The sequence below is a fragment of the Symsagittifera roscoffensis genome, chromosome 7, assembly GCF_963678635.1.
Source record: "Symsagittifera roscoffensis chromosome 7, txSymRosc1.1, whole genome shotgun sequence".
Taxonomy (NCBI): Eukaryota; Metazoa; Xenacoelomorpha; order Acoela; family Convolutidae; genus Symsagittifera; species Symsagittifera roscoffensis.
Genome location: NC_087068.1, coordinates 24,742,632 through 24,760,724, shown reverse-complemented (window position 1 = coordinate 24,760,724; position 18,093 = coordinate 24,742,632). Strand labels below are relative to the sequence as shown.

Here is an 18,093-nt window from a genome sequence, read left to right as displayed (position 1 = left end):
CAGAATACTAGCTCTGCCCCTAAAATAAATATCTCCAAAATGAAATATGAATGCTATACACGACTAGGGTTTCTTTCGTTACTTACAACCAGCTATTCTGGCGGTGGTGCTAATGAAACTATTGTTGGGATCGTCAATGAATATATTTGTCAAACTCATCTTTAACTCCAATTACTAGCAAGTTTCTAAAAATTTGTGAAATTGGTAATGATAATTCAAATGAAAAGGCACTTCAAAAATTAACAAAACCAAGAATGTAAATCGCTGAAAGCTAAATTTTGCTATATTTAAATGTTTTCAACTAATAACAGTAATTTCTGGTAGCGAAACAAATTTTCATAGATGTGTAGCGTTCCACGGGATAACATAACGCTTAAGGTAATCTGTTTTTTTCCCTAGCCTTAAAATTTTTGGGTTCGTTCCCAACAAGGTAGATAGAATAATTTCTGTTTAAGTGCGACAGATATGCAAATTAATAACGTTGTTATGCTAGCTCCTATCTAAAAACATGAGTGATGATGATGAGCCGCTCCAGTATTTTAAGCAGAAACTTAGTGGTTAATTTATCAAGTGAAACAACACGGACAGATCGCTATGTTCAATTTTCGAGGAGCTAAAATTAAAAATTCTTCCAAACAAACTGAAATTCCGTTTAATAAATATCAATTAATTAACTAAAGCTTTTTTGACAGCTTCAGTTTTCTTTGAAACTCGATTACGTAACAAGATAGCGTAGCCACGTGATTGAAAACGCGAACAGAACAGATTGGTAATGAAGAGAAAAACAGGGTACGGGGAAATGTAAAACAGCAACGTCTGATGGTTTGTTGAGCTGTGGGGCTGTAAAGCGGGGCGACCAAAGGCGAGAAAAGTGAATATTTAATTGGGGCAAATCACTCACTCAATTATACTCATTTGCATTTATAAAACCTCCACATACATAAAGCATTATTACTTCTCACTTCAGAGCCCTACCATCTTTTAATCCTCGGGGAATTAGAGTGCAAAAAAAATTCTAGTTCTTGCTGAAAATAATGTTAAAATTATGTTTTTAAGATAAAACTGGAAAGACGGAGTTTGGCACGAAATTGAAAGTGATAAATGGGTAATAATTGAGGAGCGATGAGAGTAATAAATTGGTTTTCGGGGGCGAAAAGTGAAAGAGTGGGGGTAATTTGTTCACTTCTCAGTGCTCGACAACCACAACAGGCTATGTACTAGTGTGACAGTGGTTGGTTGATGCATTGGTTGGATAAGCGAAGAGTTATATGGCGCATTAAAAATGCTGATTTAGAAAATATGCAAATTGAAATCTTCATCGACTGTATGGAAAAACATGGAGCAATTTATGATATCTTTTAAGAAATACGAACATTTCTTAAAAGACACATAGGGCATGTTTACAAAAAAAAACATTTTTTTTTAAAATATGTTTGAACAAAAAAACTGCCACTTCTCATTTTTCTATAAGAATTCAAAGTAAAAATTATATTGTATTTCTATCCACTGCGCTTTAAGTTCGATAATAAAAATTGAAGGCTGAAATTTTTTACCCAGAGTTTTGAGCTATTTTGTGCAGGGACGAAGCAGAAGTGATCTTGACTAAATTATGATCTAATCAACTTCAAAACAATGTTATTATCCACCTTAGTCCCAACGCACGCGAGACATCCCCGCGTTTATGACTTCGCCTCATTATTACCCAAAAACTCACTTTTACCACAGAAGCCCCACCTTAATTCCTATCCTGACTTAACTAAAAATACTTTACTAAAGAATTTTTTTCGAGATTTTTACAAAAAAAGACACCTAAGTCAGCATTTCGAAAAAAATGTAGAATAAAAAACTAATAATACTAATTTAGAACTGAAAACTCTATAAGCTAAGCTTGATTCTAATTCTACAGCTTGAATCTAATTCTTTTTAAATGACAAGCTAAAATGCTAAGAATTCTGAGCAAAAAGTCGTTGGTTTCAATTTGCACTGCAGAGAAGCAGAATGACACTGTTAACAGTAGATTATTGCCGGATATTAAAGCCCAAATCACCAGAAAAGTGAGGAGCAATTGCGTAGAAAATTGAACTTTGAAAATGGCAATTGGCCGGATATTGTTTTCTGTTTCTGAACCTACAGGACAGAATTAAAATACAGTAAAAATTTCACCAAATTTCAAATTTAGCTACCAAAAAATGTATCACACTTTTACCCATGCTCGGTCCTTGTGTTAATTGTTTGAAACTGAAGTTTTTGAATTTTGAAGTCAGTTAAATTTTGAATTTTTGATATATTAATGCTTCTCTCGCACAAGACTAAAAATAACGTACAAATATCCCAATCAAATTTCTTTTCGATGTTGTACAAACAAGTTTGAAGGAATTCGAAAATAATTGTAACTGAATTAAATGAACAGATAAACAATAAGTAGATTTTTGTTTTCACTTTTTTCAAGCAAAAATGGAAATGTGATCGAATTTATTGATAACTTTGGGAACAAATTTGAGAAATAAAATCGATGCTGCAAGTGTCGTGCTGAACCAACGCAATGCAATGGCAATAAATTAGAGGCAGACATAATATCACATACTGAGATTTTTGAAAAACGTCTAATGAATAAAATTTGCACCCGAAAAAATTATCTTTTGTTTCGGTCGCATCGGAAAACAACGGGAGTAATTCTAAAGTTTTGTCATTTTCAATGAAAAAAAACTTGTGCTTAACAATTTTGTATCACTATTCAAGACGTTTGTTCGGTAACAATGAAACTCGATTTTGTACATGAAAGTTATCAATTTTTAAGTTTCATCTATTGTTTGTGATATTTAATATAACTGGGGAAGAGACGCTCACATTAAACCGATTGTAAAAAACTCTCGCAATACAAGTGATCCTGGCTAAAAAATTTGGTCTCTGAAAATAACTTTCATAACCTTTTTAGTGCGTTTATTCTGGGAATCAATAAAGTAAACAATCATATCTACGTGAGGCTCATCCCTGCAAAAAGAAAATAATCAGACTACGACTACGAAAAAGCAACAAATAATATATGTGAGCCGCAATTTCAGATTCAAAGTTGAGGATAAAATTAAAGTTTGTTCATTTTAGCTTTTAAAAATAATTTGTTTCTTTGATTTTTTGTGAAAAAGTTTTTTTTGTAATTATGCAACAGCCCAATGTTAGAGAGGAGGCGTGAAAAATAGCATAAGACAGGGTTGAAATTGGGCTACAAGATAGAAAAAAGAAGTTGGCTGGTCCCGAGAGGTAAGTACTTCAGAAAATGACGACTGGAAAAAGTGTTAATATTTGGAGGGAATACTATCTTCTTCATTCATTATTTTACTTCACAAGTCAACTTGTTCACAGGGACAGTCGGCACAAGAGCCAACAGTAAAAAAGTCACTGATAGTGAAGTATAATCCAAACTCAACCCTAAGGAAGGTATACTAACTAATAGTAATACCAAATCACTAACTGACCTAGTGTCAGCTCTAGTAAGGTATGTTATGTTGTTGAATTCTATCTTTTCGTCATAATCTTTTAGTATAATATCATTATCAATATTCCTATAAAATAGAAGAAAAGATTGACGAACTAATCCAGAAAAATAAAATATTTACGCTCATATTTTTGCTTCAATTCTGGAATAATTTTCCCTTTTTTCTTGTATTTCTGCTTTAATTCTTGTTATTATTGCTCTATTTTGGGTGTTATATCTGCAGCAAAAAAAACGAAAAAATTGCAAAATAGAAGACTGAAAAGTGATGTGAAGTAGGATGGGAAATTGGTCCTTTGATAACAAAAGCCCTTTCAAGTTTACGTGCAAAAACAGACGAAAGTGGGCACACGTCATTAAGTGAATAAAAGTGAAGTCCAGATTAATAAAGGAAGAGTAGAATTAAAATTGAATCGATATAACATGGAGTGAAAAAAAAAGAAATTAAAAAATAGAAAAATGTAGGGTCAGATAATTGGGGAAAAAATGATCATGCACAAAAAATACTATTAAAACATTATTGATCAATTTAATATACCTAGTTTTTCGTGGAGATAAAGTAACTAGCTGAATTAATCAAATGATCTCCAAATTAAGAAGGAAAGATGAAACGCTCATAACTAAAATTCATGCTATTATACAGTTTTCCTTTATTTTATTTTTTTTTCTATTTTTTATTTATTTTATTCTTTCTTTATTTTTTTCTATAAAAACAAAAAGCAGACTCTCAGGATGCAAATTGTTAAAATTACAAAAAAAAACAATTTTGAAATGACAATATTGAAACAGAAATACTTCAGAAACCCCGTTAGGTCTTCGTAAAACTAGCGAGCTCTTTTGAAAAATAATTTAACTCAACTGACTTTTTTGGCTTCCGGTTTCCATCTTTGTCCCGTCTTGTTAGCCCGCCACAGAATTATAACTTTTTAGTAGTAAGATATAACTCAGGGTTACATTGAGTTAATTTTCAGACCGGATTGATCAAACCGACAAGTAATTGGAAATTGACAGCCAACGGCAAGTCTGTTAATTACCAAAGTGTCAACTTAATTCGCCGCAAAGCCTTCTCCCATCGCCTGCGATCTTCTTTGAGCCAGAACCAAATAGCATTTCAAGACAAAATTTGCATCCATTTCATTGGGGAAAAATACATGTTCGTTAAATATCAAGTATCATTCCCAGCGAAAATTGTTTTTAGATGATTTTTAACCAAATAATGTTCAGTCAGGAGCGGATCTAAGATTTTCTCGAGGGGGAAGTAGTTTTCAAAAAAAAAATTAGGTTGATTAAATTGATTTTTGAGCTATCCTAAGCACCATTTTGATCCTATTTCTGCAACGGAAACAGATTTTTGAGATCGCGCTACCCTTCAAAATTATCATGGCAAGAAAAAAAATTAGAGTCGGTCGACCGAAAATGGATGTCGTATAGAACCGAATAACTGGTGTATAAACAAAACTTTTTTGTATGGGACTTGTGACATCACTGCATCACTGTTTTGAACAAATAACTCTACCCCGTTCGACCCTCCGCCAGCCACGCCCAATAACGAAGACCTTCCCACTTCAAGTTTATGGTGGGAGTTAAGATAGCTCAAAAATAGGAGTTAGCGGGTATCGAAACCCAAATCTTGTGATTACATGAAATAACTGATTACAAACGAACTGATTACAAATTGAACTTACCCCCTTTGTTTTCGGGATCTGCTGGCTTCACCTGAATTGCACGCGTCATCTGAAACATCAACCTTGTTGCTATCTTCAGGTTGAACACAAAAATTGTTCACACAAACACAATGAGGATAGTTGAATGTGAAAATAGATTTAAATATGCAATAGTACTAGAAAGAACTGGATGTAAATTATGGGCTAAGCATTTAAGGAAATAGTTGTTAAAGTGTCAGTTTTCAGACTTACTTTGTTAATGGGTACCAACACCTTCAGAGGCGAAGGCGTAGTCAGAATCATATCCATTAACGCACGATGAGGATAAGAAACGACTAGCGTCTACGAATGACAAATTGAAAATTACTTTTAAGCCGATCAATAAAAATTCGGACGGATTTTAACAGCAAAAGCAACAGCAATACTATAATTTTGACAACTTAGCAGCAAAACTCTTGAATCAATCGAGATTATAAGTAAAACGGTCTCAATTTTTCCACAGTCAATTTATAAATCTAAGTATATAAAACGAGTTTGAAGAAAAGTCTGAATTATCAAGTTTTAGACTAGGAAAACGACAACTGTTTTTATGTGCTAAAAGGTCAGCGATCAAAAGATACGGTTTCTACAATAAACTGCACAAATTTAGTAAAGAATTTCCAATGATAACAAACAATTAACCGAACAGTTCAATTATCCATTTTTAAAATGTTCTATTTTTATTGCCTTTTATTTCCAGTTTAATTAATCTTCAAAAAAATGAAATGAAACACAAAAAATTCGAGCAAAATGCTAGATATGCATTAAGTTTTTAGACTTTTAACCCAAATTTGCAAATTACGGTAATCAACAAAATAATGACATAGATGGATGGTGAAATCGTTTTGAGCCAAAAAATGAGGTTTTTCACACAAAAAATGAAATGATAGCTGCGTAAATATCTTTTTAATGAAGATAAAGCACAATACTCTGGTCAGAAAGGATAAAATTACACTATTTAGGTAAAGTTAGGAAGGCTGAGAAATAGAGAAAAAGATATCAAATTTCCCAATTTTCAAATAACTTCAGTACTTTTCCTATATAATTCAGTATGATGAGTATATTTAGTAGTCAATTTTAGTTTATCGCCTATGTAAGTACCGACAACATAACAGGACGCTTTCATACAATTTAGCTCCAACTTGTGTACTTTTTACGTGCATCTAAACACTCACACCAATTTTAATATTGAAAGTAGGTTTAGGGGTAACTAAGTAAGAAAGTAGGAAAAAATCCCTGAGGACACTATCTGCGAAATAGGGACAATGATTAAAAAACAAACATTTTCGAAAAGATGTCACAAAACCGCTCAACTTGAACCATCAAAATTACTTTGAATATTTTCCATATTTTTGCACAATTTATAAACACTCGCGCAACAAACCGAAATTAAGTAGCTAGCAATTAAAACTTGTAATAAAGCTTCAGAAGAAAAACATTTTTTGAAAAAAAATCGATAAATTTTGAAAAATTGGAAAGTACTACAACAAAAAAATGTCAGGAAATAGAGCAAGAGTGAAAAAAGGTTTGAACAAATAGAAAAGTGGATTCATTAACGCAGAGGCTATAGGGATTAAATTTCGCTTAAAAAGGTAATTTTCGACGCTTTTCTTCCGGGAAAGATTAACGGATTTGCACTTTTAATTAAACATCAGACATTCACCTTCTTATGAAAACATTTCACGCTTAAGGGGATGATCGTTGATAGCAATTTTCATCTTCATTCAGAAATGAACAAAAAAAACCTGATGCAATTTAAAATTTCCACATTCCAAAATTTTCGAAACAATCATTGAATGGAACAAAATGGGTCTTAAAATGTACACACCTGAAATGAAGCATGTAGTTTTAATCTTTTCGCCGACATAACTCAGTCAGGAAGTCAAAATTAAGCAGCAATCTGAGAATCTTTGGTCAATTTTTGACAAAACTAAGTAAAATTCGACATAATTTTAGCCTTTGAAACATACAAAGTAGAAAAAAGTGATTTTCTCTCTCGAGCTAGATATTATAAGAAAATTGCAGCAAAATTAATGACATTGCTTTTTGTATCATTCAAAATAGATTATTAGGAAAAAACTATCTTTGCAAGGCGCTTCATTAGAACGAGTAAAAATGATTTCAGCAACACTTTTTCCTACTAATCATCACTTCAAACGCAATTTAAACACATCGCTATAATGATCGATGCAATGTGGCAAAGAAAATTGTTAGCAATAGAATTTGTGATGAAATAATAATACTACTTGATTGTCGTCGGCCCATTTTCTTGCCCAAATGCCTATTAACGCCAGTTTCTTGCATTGAATATATATTTTTTCTGGCAATACCAAATTTATAAACAGAAAAGGTTGTTTGGCAAGTAGCACAGAACAGAACGTTCCGACCACATTCCTAAAGAGCTACAAAAAAGGTTTTTCTTTTTTCTTCAAATTAAGGTCGTGTCTTGTAGGTGATGAGATGAGAAAACTATAAAAAAGGAGTAGAAAGTTAAATAGTAAATTAGGCATAATCGACAACCGTTTTCTCAAAAAATGAATTACAAACAAACATAAATGTGAAATTTTTTAGAACAATAACTTTTTTGCGTAGAAAACAAAAGGAAAAAAACTAAAACAATTTCGAAAACAAAGTTCCTCTCCATTTTCAACGGTGAAAACAAAAAGACGTAGCTTTTCCTGGTGCCATTTTCCCAACTCTCTTATTTTTCAGACATGTTTTTCTCTATCTTTTCCGATTGCTCAATTTTTCTTTTGGTTTTCGAATCGTTCACGAAAACATTCATGCTCCTGCATTTTCGCATGAAAACATTCATGCTCCTTTCACTTGGGATGAGCTCAATTCTTTAATGGAATTGAACTTAGCAAACGTCACTTTCCAATTTAATTCTCATTTATCCTGCCAATTAACCGGGTGGGAAATCTCGGTTAACTAATAGGCTCCCCTGGCCAGATAAACCTTATCTTAATCCGGATGACTCTACAAACATGTGGTCAAAACTAATTAACTTAGACTTCCCCTAACCATCTTTCCATAGGTCCCCATGGAAAATTAAAGCCTCAATTTGATAAATAGAAAGCATCGAGTTGAAATTGAGGAAGTGTCTTTGGTTTTGAATTTCCACATCAGAGACGAATTCGGTACAAGATAGAAAGATAAGGGAAGATTAATTTGATGAGTTTTCTAAGACTAATTTAATTGCGAGCTGAAAAACGATAACTCCATTTGGATTGAGTCACAGTATATTTCTTTATCATAGATTAGATTAATAAAGATTTTGATATCAAAAAAATTCTCGAATTTTGCTTATAAATTAGGCCAAATTTTTAATTTACCTTTTCAGGCGTGGGTCAAAATTTTTTGAATAGTTGAGGTAGACAGAAGAAAGCGTTTATAAATAAATACTATATCATAGAAAATTGTAATTGTATGACATTCCTAGTTAATGGTCAACGTAAAATCAAGACGCAATTGTGATTTAATATATTCTATTAGACAGTAAAAATTTCAAGATGCGAACAAGACGTGATATGATTCTTAAAACTGAGAAGCAGAATATGTAATGTATTTTGAAACAATGGTCAATAAAATGTTAAGAAGACAGAGGAAGAAAAACCTCGTACGAAAAAAGGGGAAGAATATCAGATTTTCAAGTTAAAGCGAGGGTTAATTCACATACACAATGGTCCACCTATACAATACATGTGATAATAGTAAAATAGTCACAATATTAACGAATATAATATAATCATTATAGAAGCACGCTAGAGCTAAGAGGAAAAGAAGGAACGTCTCAAAGCAGAAATTGGAATAGATTTTACGGGGTGAAAAAACAACACAAACAAAACACAAACAAACAACTGATGCAAAAATGTTGCCCCGCAAGGCTAAGGGTAAAAATGGAAGGATAAGATATTTACTTATATTATTAAAGAAGTAGCATTACTTTTGTAGTGATGCTATTAGTAAGAATTAATAGAGTGCTTTTTATCAGATATAAAAAGGTATTCATCATCATCATAGGAACCTATTAAAGTAAGTTGATATCCGCTACGAACCGACCTTCGAATCTAAGAGCCAACCCTAATGTTTCAACCAGAAATCCCCCCTCCCCCGTCAACCCACCCATTATACCTGATTTCCTCAAATAAGATCAAGACAAAAGGAATATTCCTATGAAAGGACTGCTTACCTTGTATTCTTTCTGATCTCATCAAAAAGAACCAGCAAATCATTGAAGCTCGAACAGAGATTAAAAGGCAACTTGAAGACATGAATTTGAGTCAATGGTTGAAATAACATAATAGTTCATTAATTGCAAAAAAAAATCTGCATTTTTCCGGGGGTACGTAGTATAATTAGATATCGTGCGGTCGCGCTTGAAAAGTAATTCCGTCAACCGTACCAGGGTCGGATCGCGAACATTGTCTTTTTTTGGCCGACCAATAATACTATTTAAGACCATTCGAGTCAAAATTTTCTGCGCTGTATATCAATTTTTGAAAAAAAAACTGGCCATCATATCGTTTTTTGGAATTCGGAAAAAATCGTATTACAACTCGCAACAAAATACAATCGCAAAATACTCACTGCCACAGTCGCGCCGACGTGTTACAAGCTTGCCAACAGAGGAAATGACTACATACAAAATTTAGCGCCTGTTACCGCCGCGAAGCGGCGACGCGCGAGTAGCTCGCCCACCGGCGACCTTAAATCGAAACTATAAAGTTTCCAACTATTTTTAAAAAAAACTTGTGGTTGTCGTTTTCCTTAAATTTTCCTCACAAAACTTAAACATATAGGTGCCAAAAACGCTGATAAATGCCAAAAATATAAGTGCTGTCGGCTTAAAATTATGTAGTAAATTACGTGAGGCGACAATTTGTAACAGAAAAGTCGAAACAAGCGACAAATCGTAACAGTAGATTAAGAGGGGAACAATGATTCACGCGCAATATTCCTTTCGGGCCGGATGTAAGCGCATCAGAGCGAGCTTGTTCCACTTGCCAATGCCTTGTTGTTCCGACCATTGAAAATGGGAGGAGCTTTGTATTCGGGTGAGTTTTAGTTTTTTATTGTCTCTTTTTATTTCCACGCAAAATCAGGTACCACAAATAACCATCGGACTGGGTTGAGTGAACTGCATGTCGAGAAAAACCGGTTTGAAATTTTTGCTTTTTCGTCTTATTTCGAGGGGAAAAAGCGAGCCAGCAGTCTTATTTTCGTATAAATTGTTACGAAATCAACATAATGCTCAAAAGCTTACAATAGCTCAATTTAAAACATAAAACCTTAATTTTCTTGAGTAACGTTAGTTTACTTTGAGTATTTTAGCTCCTTTTTGAAACCAAAATTTTCATAAATTCAAAAAAATGATTTTTTTTCCATTTTTTAAGTAAATTTTCTGAAAAAAACTTGTTTTCCAATTTGCTTATTTTACTATGACTGTCGAATATACCTAATCTCCATTTTTTTATTCAGCTCCTTTTATCATAACACGCCGAAAAAACGACAATAATTCGAAAAAAATTTGTTGTATTTGTTAAGACTATGGTCGGAACATTCTGTGCCACTTGCAAAGTAACCGGCTATGTTGTTACGAATTTTTGTTTGTTGCGAATGGTGGCTTTTTACGAATTATCGCCTGTTACCAATTGTCACTCTACTAGTAAAATAGTATCAAAGATGATATCAGTGGTTGGTGATCAGGGGATCGAATATTGTGGAGATCAATTTTCTTCGGACTAATTTTGCGTGCATTGGGTGAAATTCTCAAGTAGGTCAACTTCAGGGGAAGATCGCACGATTAATCAGACAACCTTTACTGTACAAAAAAGAACAAGTAATGTCTCGTCAAAAAAATCTTTTCATTAGGTAAGCTTCATTTAAGATCTTTATTTACATGCTACCTGTATTCCAAAAGACATGAGTCAGATATAATTTTTCATTTTATCTTCCTTTTATGAAGGGCTGAGACGTTGAAAGCTAGAAGACAAGTAACATCCGAAAAGTGCTTCAATTAGTCAGCCTACATAGGATCACCTTCCTGGAATACGACATCATAATCCGGCACTAAGAAAGAGAACTAATGATACTTATATAGAAGAACTTAATCGACGCCATTTGTATTTAGTTCAACTAATTAGTTCTGCGAACTAAATTAAAAGAAATGAAGTCACATTGAATTCGAAATAAGATTTGAAAGAAACTAAGGAAGCACCATCTTTAATCCAATACTAGACAAGGTTTGGAAACAAAAGTGATCTATTTAAGTAAACCCCCCTCCCCTATTGCAAAAGAAGGGATTTTGCTGCTAATAACAAATTTGAAAATACTTCGTCGTTAAATAATTCTTATGCATGGGGGATATTCGTTACTGGATACTATACAGGGGAGGATAGTTCAAAAGATCCAATAAACAAGTTATTTAATGATATGACAGTATTCGTATTCGTATTCTTTGTATTGAACGTTTCAGCAATTTGTAGCTGTTTTTGTGTTTTTTAATGGTATCAGTCAGACTGAAAAGTAATCATTTAAATTAATTTCTACAAATGCCAGATAGTAGACCCATTGACACAGTATCAAAGTATACGGCAGCACTCCGCGACTCATAATTATTCGATTATTTGGTATAATTTCTGCAATTTTCTGGTATTAATTTAAGTATCATTGACACGTAAATTCTGAGGGCTATTAAGAATGATTGAGTAATTTTTATTTCAACCAATGGTGCTAGGTTTGATACGTGGCGTTGACTTACCCCTGGTAGAATTCGTTTCTCGTGCAGACGTTCCTGAGCTTCAATCGCACTCTGGTTCTCACAGTAGGTCAAAAAGGCGCAACCTGGAACAGCACAAAAAAAAACATTTCAACCCAAACAACAATAACAGTCTGAAAGAAAAAAAAGGTCAAGAGTACGAGACATCAACTAGTCACATGAAAGTAGTCAAAACGTATATTCAACTAAATTTACGTGACAATGACAATACATGTATTCAAAAACTAACTGTCAAAGTTAATAAATAATAAGAAGGCCGTCTTTGGATGCAAAAATTGATTAGTTTTCTTTCATTTTTTGCCTATTATTTCTCACAAGTTTTCTTTTCTCTCGCATTTTTGGGGATTTCGAGTATCAAAAATTGATTTTTTTATCGTTGCGGTTTTTTGTACGAGTATCCTACGCATGAAAACTTGTATCTAGGATGACACAATAATCAGACATTGTTCAGAAGCCGCAGGCGATCCAATTTTAGCCAGATCACGATTCCAGATAATTGCCCTCTGGAATTCCCCCACTCTTACCGAATTTTAAAGCCTCTTTAAAAGTGCTGCAAGTAATGGCTATTTAAGTTAATTACTCACTTGTAAAAATTCAAGAATCCTGGATAATTTTCCAAAATCAAATCAACTCAAGACAAAGGCCAAAAATTCTAATAGGTTTTCTAAAAGACAAAAATTGTAATACCCTCGATAAAAAGGTAAAAGCTGAGAAGTAGGATAAAGGAATTTGAAATTAGCACAAAATTGGCAACAGAATGCCTGTTTACAATTTTAATCCCAAAATTACAGATCTATGTCTCCTAAAAATTACGTTCCGGGGAATTTTCCAATAAAGCCAAATGTGAAATTTGAATTAAATTTTTCTGATTTGGAAGTCGAAATTTTCATTAAATCAAGTGACAATGTCTCGAACTTAGAGAATACAAACATTAGGCTGTTTTAGGGGCCCGTTTTACCCATAAGCTTATTTGGGTAAACCTTCGATTGTTTAGCAAAATGAGAGATCAAGTTTACCCCAACTGTCATAATTTGTTTTCAAAGGTTGGCTTTTAAATCAAGTTTTAGCCACCTTGTCGCAACATAAGCTGAAATCAAACAGAAATGGATTTGAATCCAGAAATTACCAAATTTTATTTAACATTTTTCAGGACGCCATGAAAATGAGTTATTTTATTTTTATTTGAATTTTAGTTTTGCTTGAAATTTTTATTTTCTTTCAACATGAATGTTTTTGGTTTGATTTTGGAAACTCCGTTTTTATTTAGATATTGTTATTTGGAGATGCGTAGCAATGTGTTGCGCTCTTACAATCAGCACGATAGCCGGTGCCTTTTCTCTGATATCAATAGCTGGCATCTTTTCAATAAAAGTGAGCAAACATTCTTCGATAAATCGAAATGCCAACAATCCTCGAAGTTGAGACCAAATAAACAATAATCGCAGAAGGTGCATTTTTAACACTTAAGCTGACTAGAATTTGTATGACTAATTTTCGAGGTACAAAAAGCTGGCCAGTTTGGATGCGATGTTTTTTAGAGTCCTAGCAAGCTCATCGATCGTTATTGTTTTTATATATATTATATCAGCCATCGATCATCCTTTTGTTAACTTTTTGAGACTTTTGTATTCTTCCTAGGTTATCGTTATTTTTATTTGCTCTTTTTAACAAGGTGTTGTCCTACAAAACTTGATTTCGATTTTGTTCAAACCTGCAAGTTAATATCTGGCTGATTGCCTTTCATGTATATAGATAGAGTCAACCTGGAAACATGCGATTTCTTGTACAAAATTGTGTATTTGCTCAAGCTCAGGTGATGTCATTTGACGTACTTGAAGTCATGATTGGACTGAAAAACGTCACGTGAACAATTAAGAAAACCAATTTTGATCTTTATCTGCGATGCTGTAAAATTGCTCCAACTTTTGCAGTTGTTGAAAAAAAAATGAGCTCCAGCTGAAATTTGGGAAACCAAAGTGTTAATCAAGACACCGAAAGGGTCAAGAGGTGCAAAGGTCATGAATGAGGACAAACAGAAATAACAGAAGTTAATTATAGCCACAATATCAAACAAACACGGTAGTCGATGCCGCTTTGAGGTGCCCTGGCACTTATGCTGGAGCCTATAATTAGCAGAATAGGACGGATCTAGGACAACAAGCCAACGGGACTTCAAGCCGAAGCGACTTAAGGTCGAAGCTTAAAATTTATAAGGACATCAAAATAGTATTGTGTCATCTGCAAAATGGTATTATTCAAAAGTTTAGGCAAGTTAAGTCATAATTAGCGTTTTCTTGACAATGCACGCCTTAAGGCAATCATAATTTACACCAGCCGGATTTTGAAATGAATAAACTTTAAACAAAAACACCCTCAACTAGGTTTTAAGTTTTAACTTTCCTAAACGTCAATTGGAGGCTTATATTTTATGAGAAGGCCAAAAACTGGTACAAAAAGGTCATGAATTGAGAAACTCTTCAGCCCAATCTTCAAATTAATCATATTTCATGACTTATGAGAACAATTTCGGCTTGAAGTCCTTAATTTTACGATTTGGCTTAAAGCCCCGTCGTCTTGATGTCGGGCACCCGAATAGAACAAACTCGAACACGCTTCAAGTTCTCACAAAGTTCATCGAACTCTAAACGTACCAATTTTCTTACTAATTTGAACATTTGTATTCGAAGCGCTGAAGTTAAGATGGTTCAGCTACGACGGAAATGGTCAACACACTAGCTCTGCAGCCGACTATGGAAAACCGCTGCTTAAGATGTGCATTTAAGACGTGCACACAAGGATTTCTTAGCTATTTTTCTTAGTTTGTTTTCTAGTAATAACTAAGAACTCCTTGTCCGAGTAAAGAAAACAAAAGATTTTTCGAAAACAACCCACCTTTGTGCATTCCTGTGTATTTGTCCTTGAGAATCGAAAACTCCACAATGGGACCGAACTCCTCGAACATCGGGCGCAAGTCGTGCTCGTGCAGGTCTCTCGGGATCTGTCCCACAAACAGTTTGATCAAGTCGGGATTTCTGCTGTTGTTGCCCACTGCCCCATTCTGTGCAAAAGACCCCTTGTTGTGCCCGTTCTGCAAATAATTCTGACCCCCGAACCCATTTGCAGATCCGTTCATCAGATGACCTTGACCTGTCCCTGTTGGGTTGTTCTGTGGTATTTTGGGTGAAAACGGGGGCTGTGTTTTGCCTCCGGCAGGTGCTGGTCCGCCGTTTGCCATCGGCGGGCTATGTTGGACATTTTCAGCCGAGGTTATCGTTTTGAGGGGGACTTTTTCAACATTGTTGTTGATACTGTTATTGTTGTTGTTGTTTAACAAGGATAAGGGGGTGGGAATAAGATGATCAGTTGGTGACATGAAGCTATTAGTCTCCATTTTTACATCCGAAGATACTACTGAACAATTAAAGTTGTTCATTGATCCAGGGTTGTTGTTTGCAAAGTCTGCGTTTGAAACGCCGTTTTGAAGCATTATCTCGGTATAACTAGGTTATGTCAAGGATTGTAATAACTAGTTCCCTCAAGGATTCGTTAAGTTGGCGGGTTACTGAGGGCAAAAGTAATTTTGTGGACAAGGGGGCAGTGTTTTGATAGATTTAGCTATTTATTGTACAAGAAATAAAACTCGATCAAAAATAAAATTATGAAAATATGCTAAAATATGTCGAGGGACCTGGATAAGGAAATACAAACAAGGATAAACAAATTCGATGTGTTTTATTTGTGGATCAGTTTTTATAAATAAAGAGAAGGGAGTTGAAATTTTAGCAGGAAAAATCCGCCCGTGATTAATTTACGAATTCTATCTTTTCTTTTTAGTTAGCTGTTTGTTATGTACAGTCACTAACTATACACACACTGAACTGAAAACTGACAATAAATAGCGGATGACAATGTCACTGAATACTCATACGTAACACGGACAAAAAACTCGGGAATTGCGGAATTAAAAAAATTAGGAATTGATTTCAAATTTGGCAAGACAGCAAAATAGGATGATACAAATTTATCGTTATATATCTTGTACAAAATAGCGCACTATTTTCACAAAATGCTGAATTGTTACTACAAGACTGGGAAAATTACTCACGGTAACGGGAAATACTCACAAAAAAAAATTTTAAACAGAAATATGGATTATAAGTTGAGTTTTGAATTTGAACGATTCGATTACAAAGTTTTTAGGACGAAAACTGAGCGATAAAGATCGTCGATACAGAACGCACAAGCACTGGCACGCAAGAAAGTTTCACAAAAAGTGAAAAAGATTTAAGAACAAAATTTGTCGGTGAGAAACCACGAACGATTAGGACGATAAGACAGACTGTGAGATAAAGAAACGCGATTGGTCGACAAGAAATGGCGGGAAATTATCGATTACGTATTAGCTACTTGAATTTGAAATCGATACTTGACTGGACAATAAATAGATGACGAATTTTCAATTTTATATATGCTATTCCAAAATTCCAAAAGCCTCAAAATCAACCAATTAGCGCGACTGACTTTTGAAATTGACAAATTGTACATTAAATAATCAATCAGAGTAAAATTCCAAAAACAGTAAATAATTAGAATTTTTCTGGACTTTGTTTTATCAGTATAACAATTAGTTAATTAGGTCGAAATGCAAATTGCCCAAATTGGCATTCGAAAGTGGCAGCTAAGAGTCCTAGCTATTGTTATGCGACTATCAAGCTTAAACTCGCTCTAATTCCACGAAGAAGCCGCCGGTAAATTTGGAAAACAAGTAACTCAGAATGATCGAAAAATCGGACCATATTTTGTGCTCAATTTTTGTCGGCGGGTATTTTTCGGTTATACCCACATAAATTGTAAACAACAAGTATCTTTATAAATTTGGATCGATATTACTAAGAAATGTTGGGATGATATTTAGATGGAAAAAACGAATCAAATGACAATTCATATCGCGTTTGGACCCATATTTGGGAAACCTTTGGGAAGACAACGACAAAAAATAGGAAAAGAAACCTGTTTGAGGCTAGCTTAAAATGAAATTGCGTCGCTTTAGCCTGCGCCATATTGATAACTGTCTATCTTAGTAGCATCAGTCCATTTTTGTATAATAAATTATCATTTTTTTATTTTTCATCATTTATGGAGGCGGAAGGTATTGTCGAAAAGACCCTGTGAGAGTTTTATAATGGTATGAGTCACTTATGCTGAAATAATCATGGGAATCTACACCCGAAAAATTTTGAGCGGGTCTTGTTGAGTTTATTAATATTTTAAGAAACTGCCTCGAAATTGTTTGCAAATATTCCATGCGTTCGAGTCGAGGCCAAGATGAGAAAAAGAAGACTTCAATTTTTCCGTGGGAGCCAAGTTGGCGTTTTTTCTTATCTTCAAAACAGCTATGAAGATAACAAAGATTTTTCTAAAGTATTTCATTTATTTCATACGTAAGCTATAATTAAATCGATGTTTTCACTTCACAAAGTCAGAGTTTTCACCAAATCCTGAAAAACTGATTAAAAACGAAAAACTCGGAAAAGTTCTCGGACAACGCGAACAATTTCCTCAGCCTTCAAAAGCCTAAATGAAATTTCGGTATCCCAAAACAAAAAATTTTGGTAATCTAGAATATTTTTACCGACTATATTTTTTGTTTTGAGCTTCGCTGAAAACTTCGAGACTTTCCAGCGCAAGCACTTCTTTTATGCGTTGATGTCATATTTATGTAAAATTTTACCCGCAATGAGGTTGCATGGATAATGATCGATTATACTGATTTTATGGCTTGTCCATAAAATTCTATAATATTCGATTAAAATGGATAGTAGTATATGTCGGGGCAATTCAGCCGGGGGGGGGGGGGGGGGAGGGGGTGGGGGGATGAAGATCCTATGTATTAAAATAGGGAATAGAGCATCCGGTCTCCAAGCTTTGTATTAAGATAGGCTTTAGATTTCCTATGTATTAAGATAGGGAATAGATTTGCTATGTATTAAGATAGGGAATAGGTTTCCCAATGGATTAAGATACCAGGTTTTAAATAAAGAGCTGCTCTTTTGTTTAAAATCTGAAAACCTTCGGAAGTAGAAACACGCAAGGGATTTTAATTCCATATTTCTGCAACA

At 34.1% G+C, this 18,093-nt stretch overlaps 2 protein-coding genes across 8 annotated transcripts in view; both read right to left on the bottom strand.

The window, feature by feature from the left end:
* LOC134851048 (CUGBP Elav-like family member 3-A) overlaps positions 1–16,405 on the bottom strand; it is a 41,900-nt gene extending 25,495 nt beyond the window's left edge. Inside the window, exons 1-3 of one of the 6 annotated variants that reach the window (XM_063866934.1) lie at positions 14,867–16,405; positions 11,957–12,039; positions 5,176–5,224 (exon numbers count right to left, since the gene is read on the bottom strand). In XM_063866934.1, coding sequence (XP_063723004.1) covers positions 5,176–5,224; positions 11,957–12,039; positions 14,867–15,461 — 727 coding nt within the window. In that variant the 5' untranslated portion in view covers positions 15,462–16,405. Of the gene's footprint in view, positions 1–86; positions 667–5,175; positions 5,225–11,956; positions 12,040–12,558; positions 12,805–14,866 lie in introns of those variants that run through there. The other 5 variants (XM_063866932.1, XM_063866936.1, XM_063866933.1 and 2 more) reach the window with 5 other exon arrangements.
* Positions 1–18,093, bottom strand: part of LOC134851365 (small ribosomal subunit protein eS8-like) — a 478,345-nt gene that overhangs the window by 345,237 nt on the left and 115,015 nt on the right. The gene's annotated exons all lie outside the window — the stretch shown is intronic.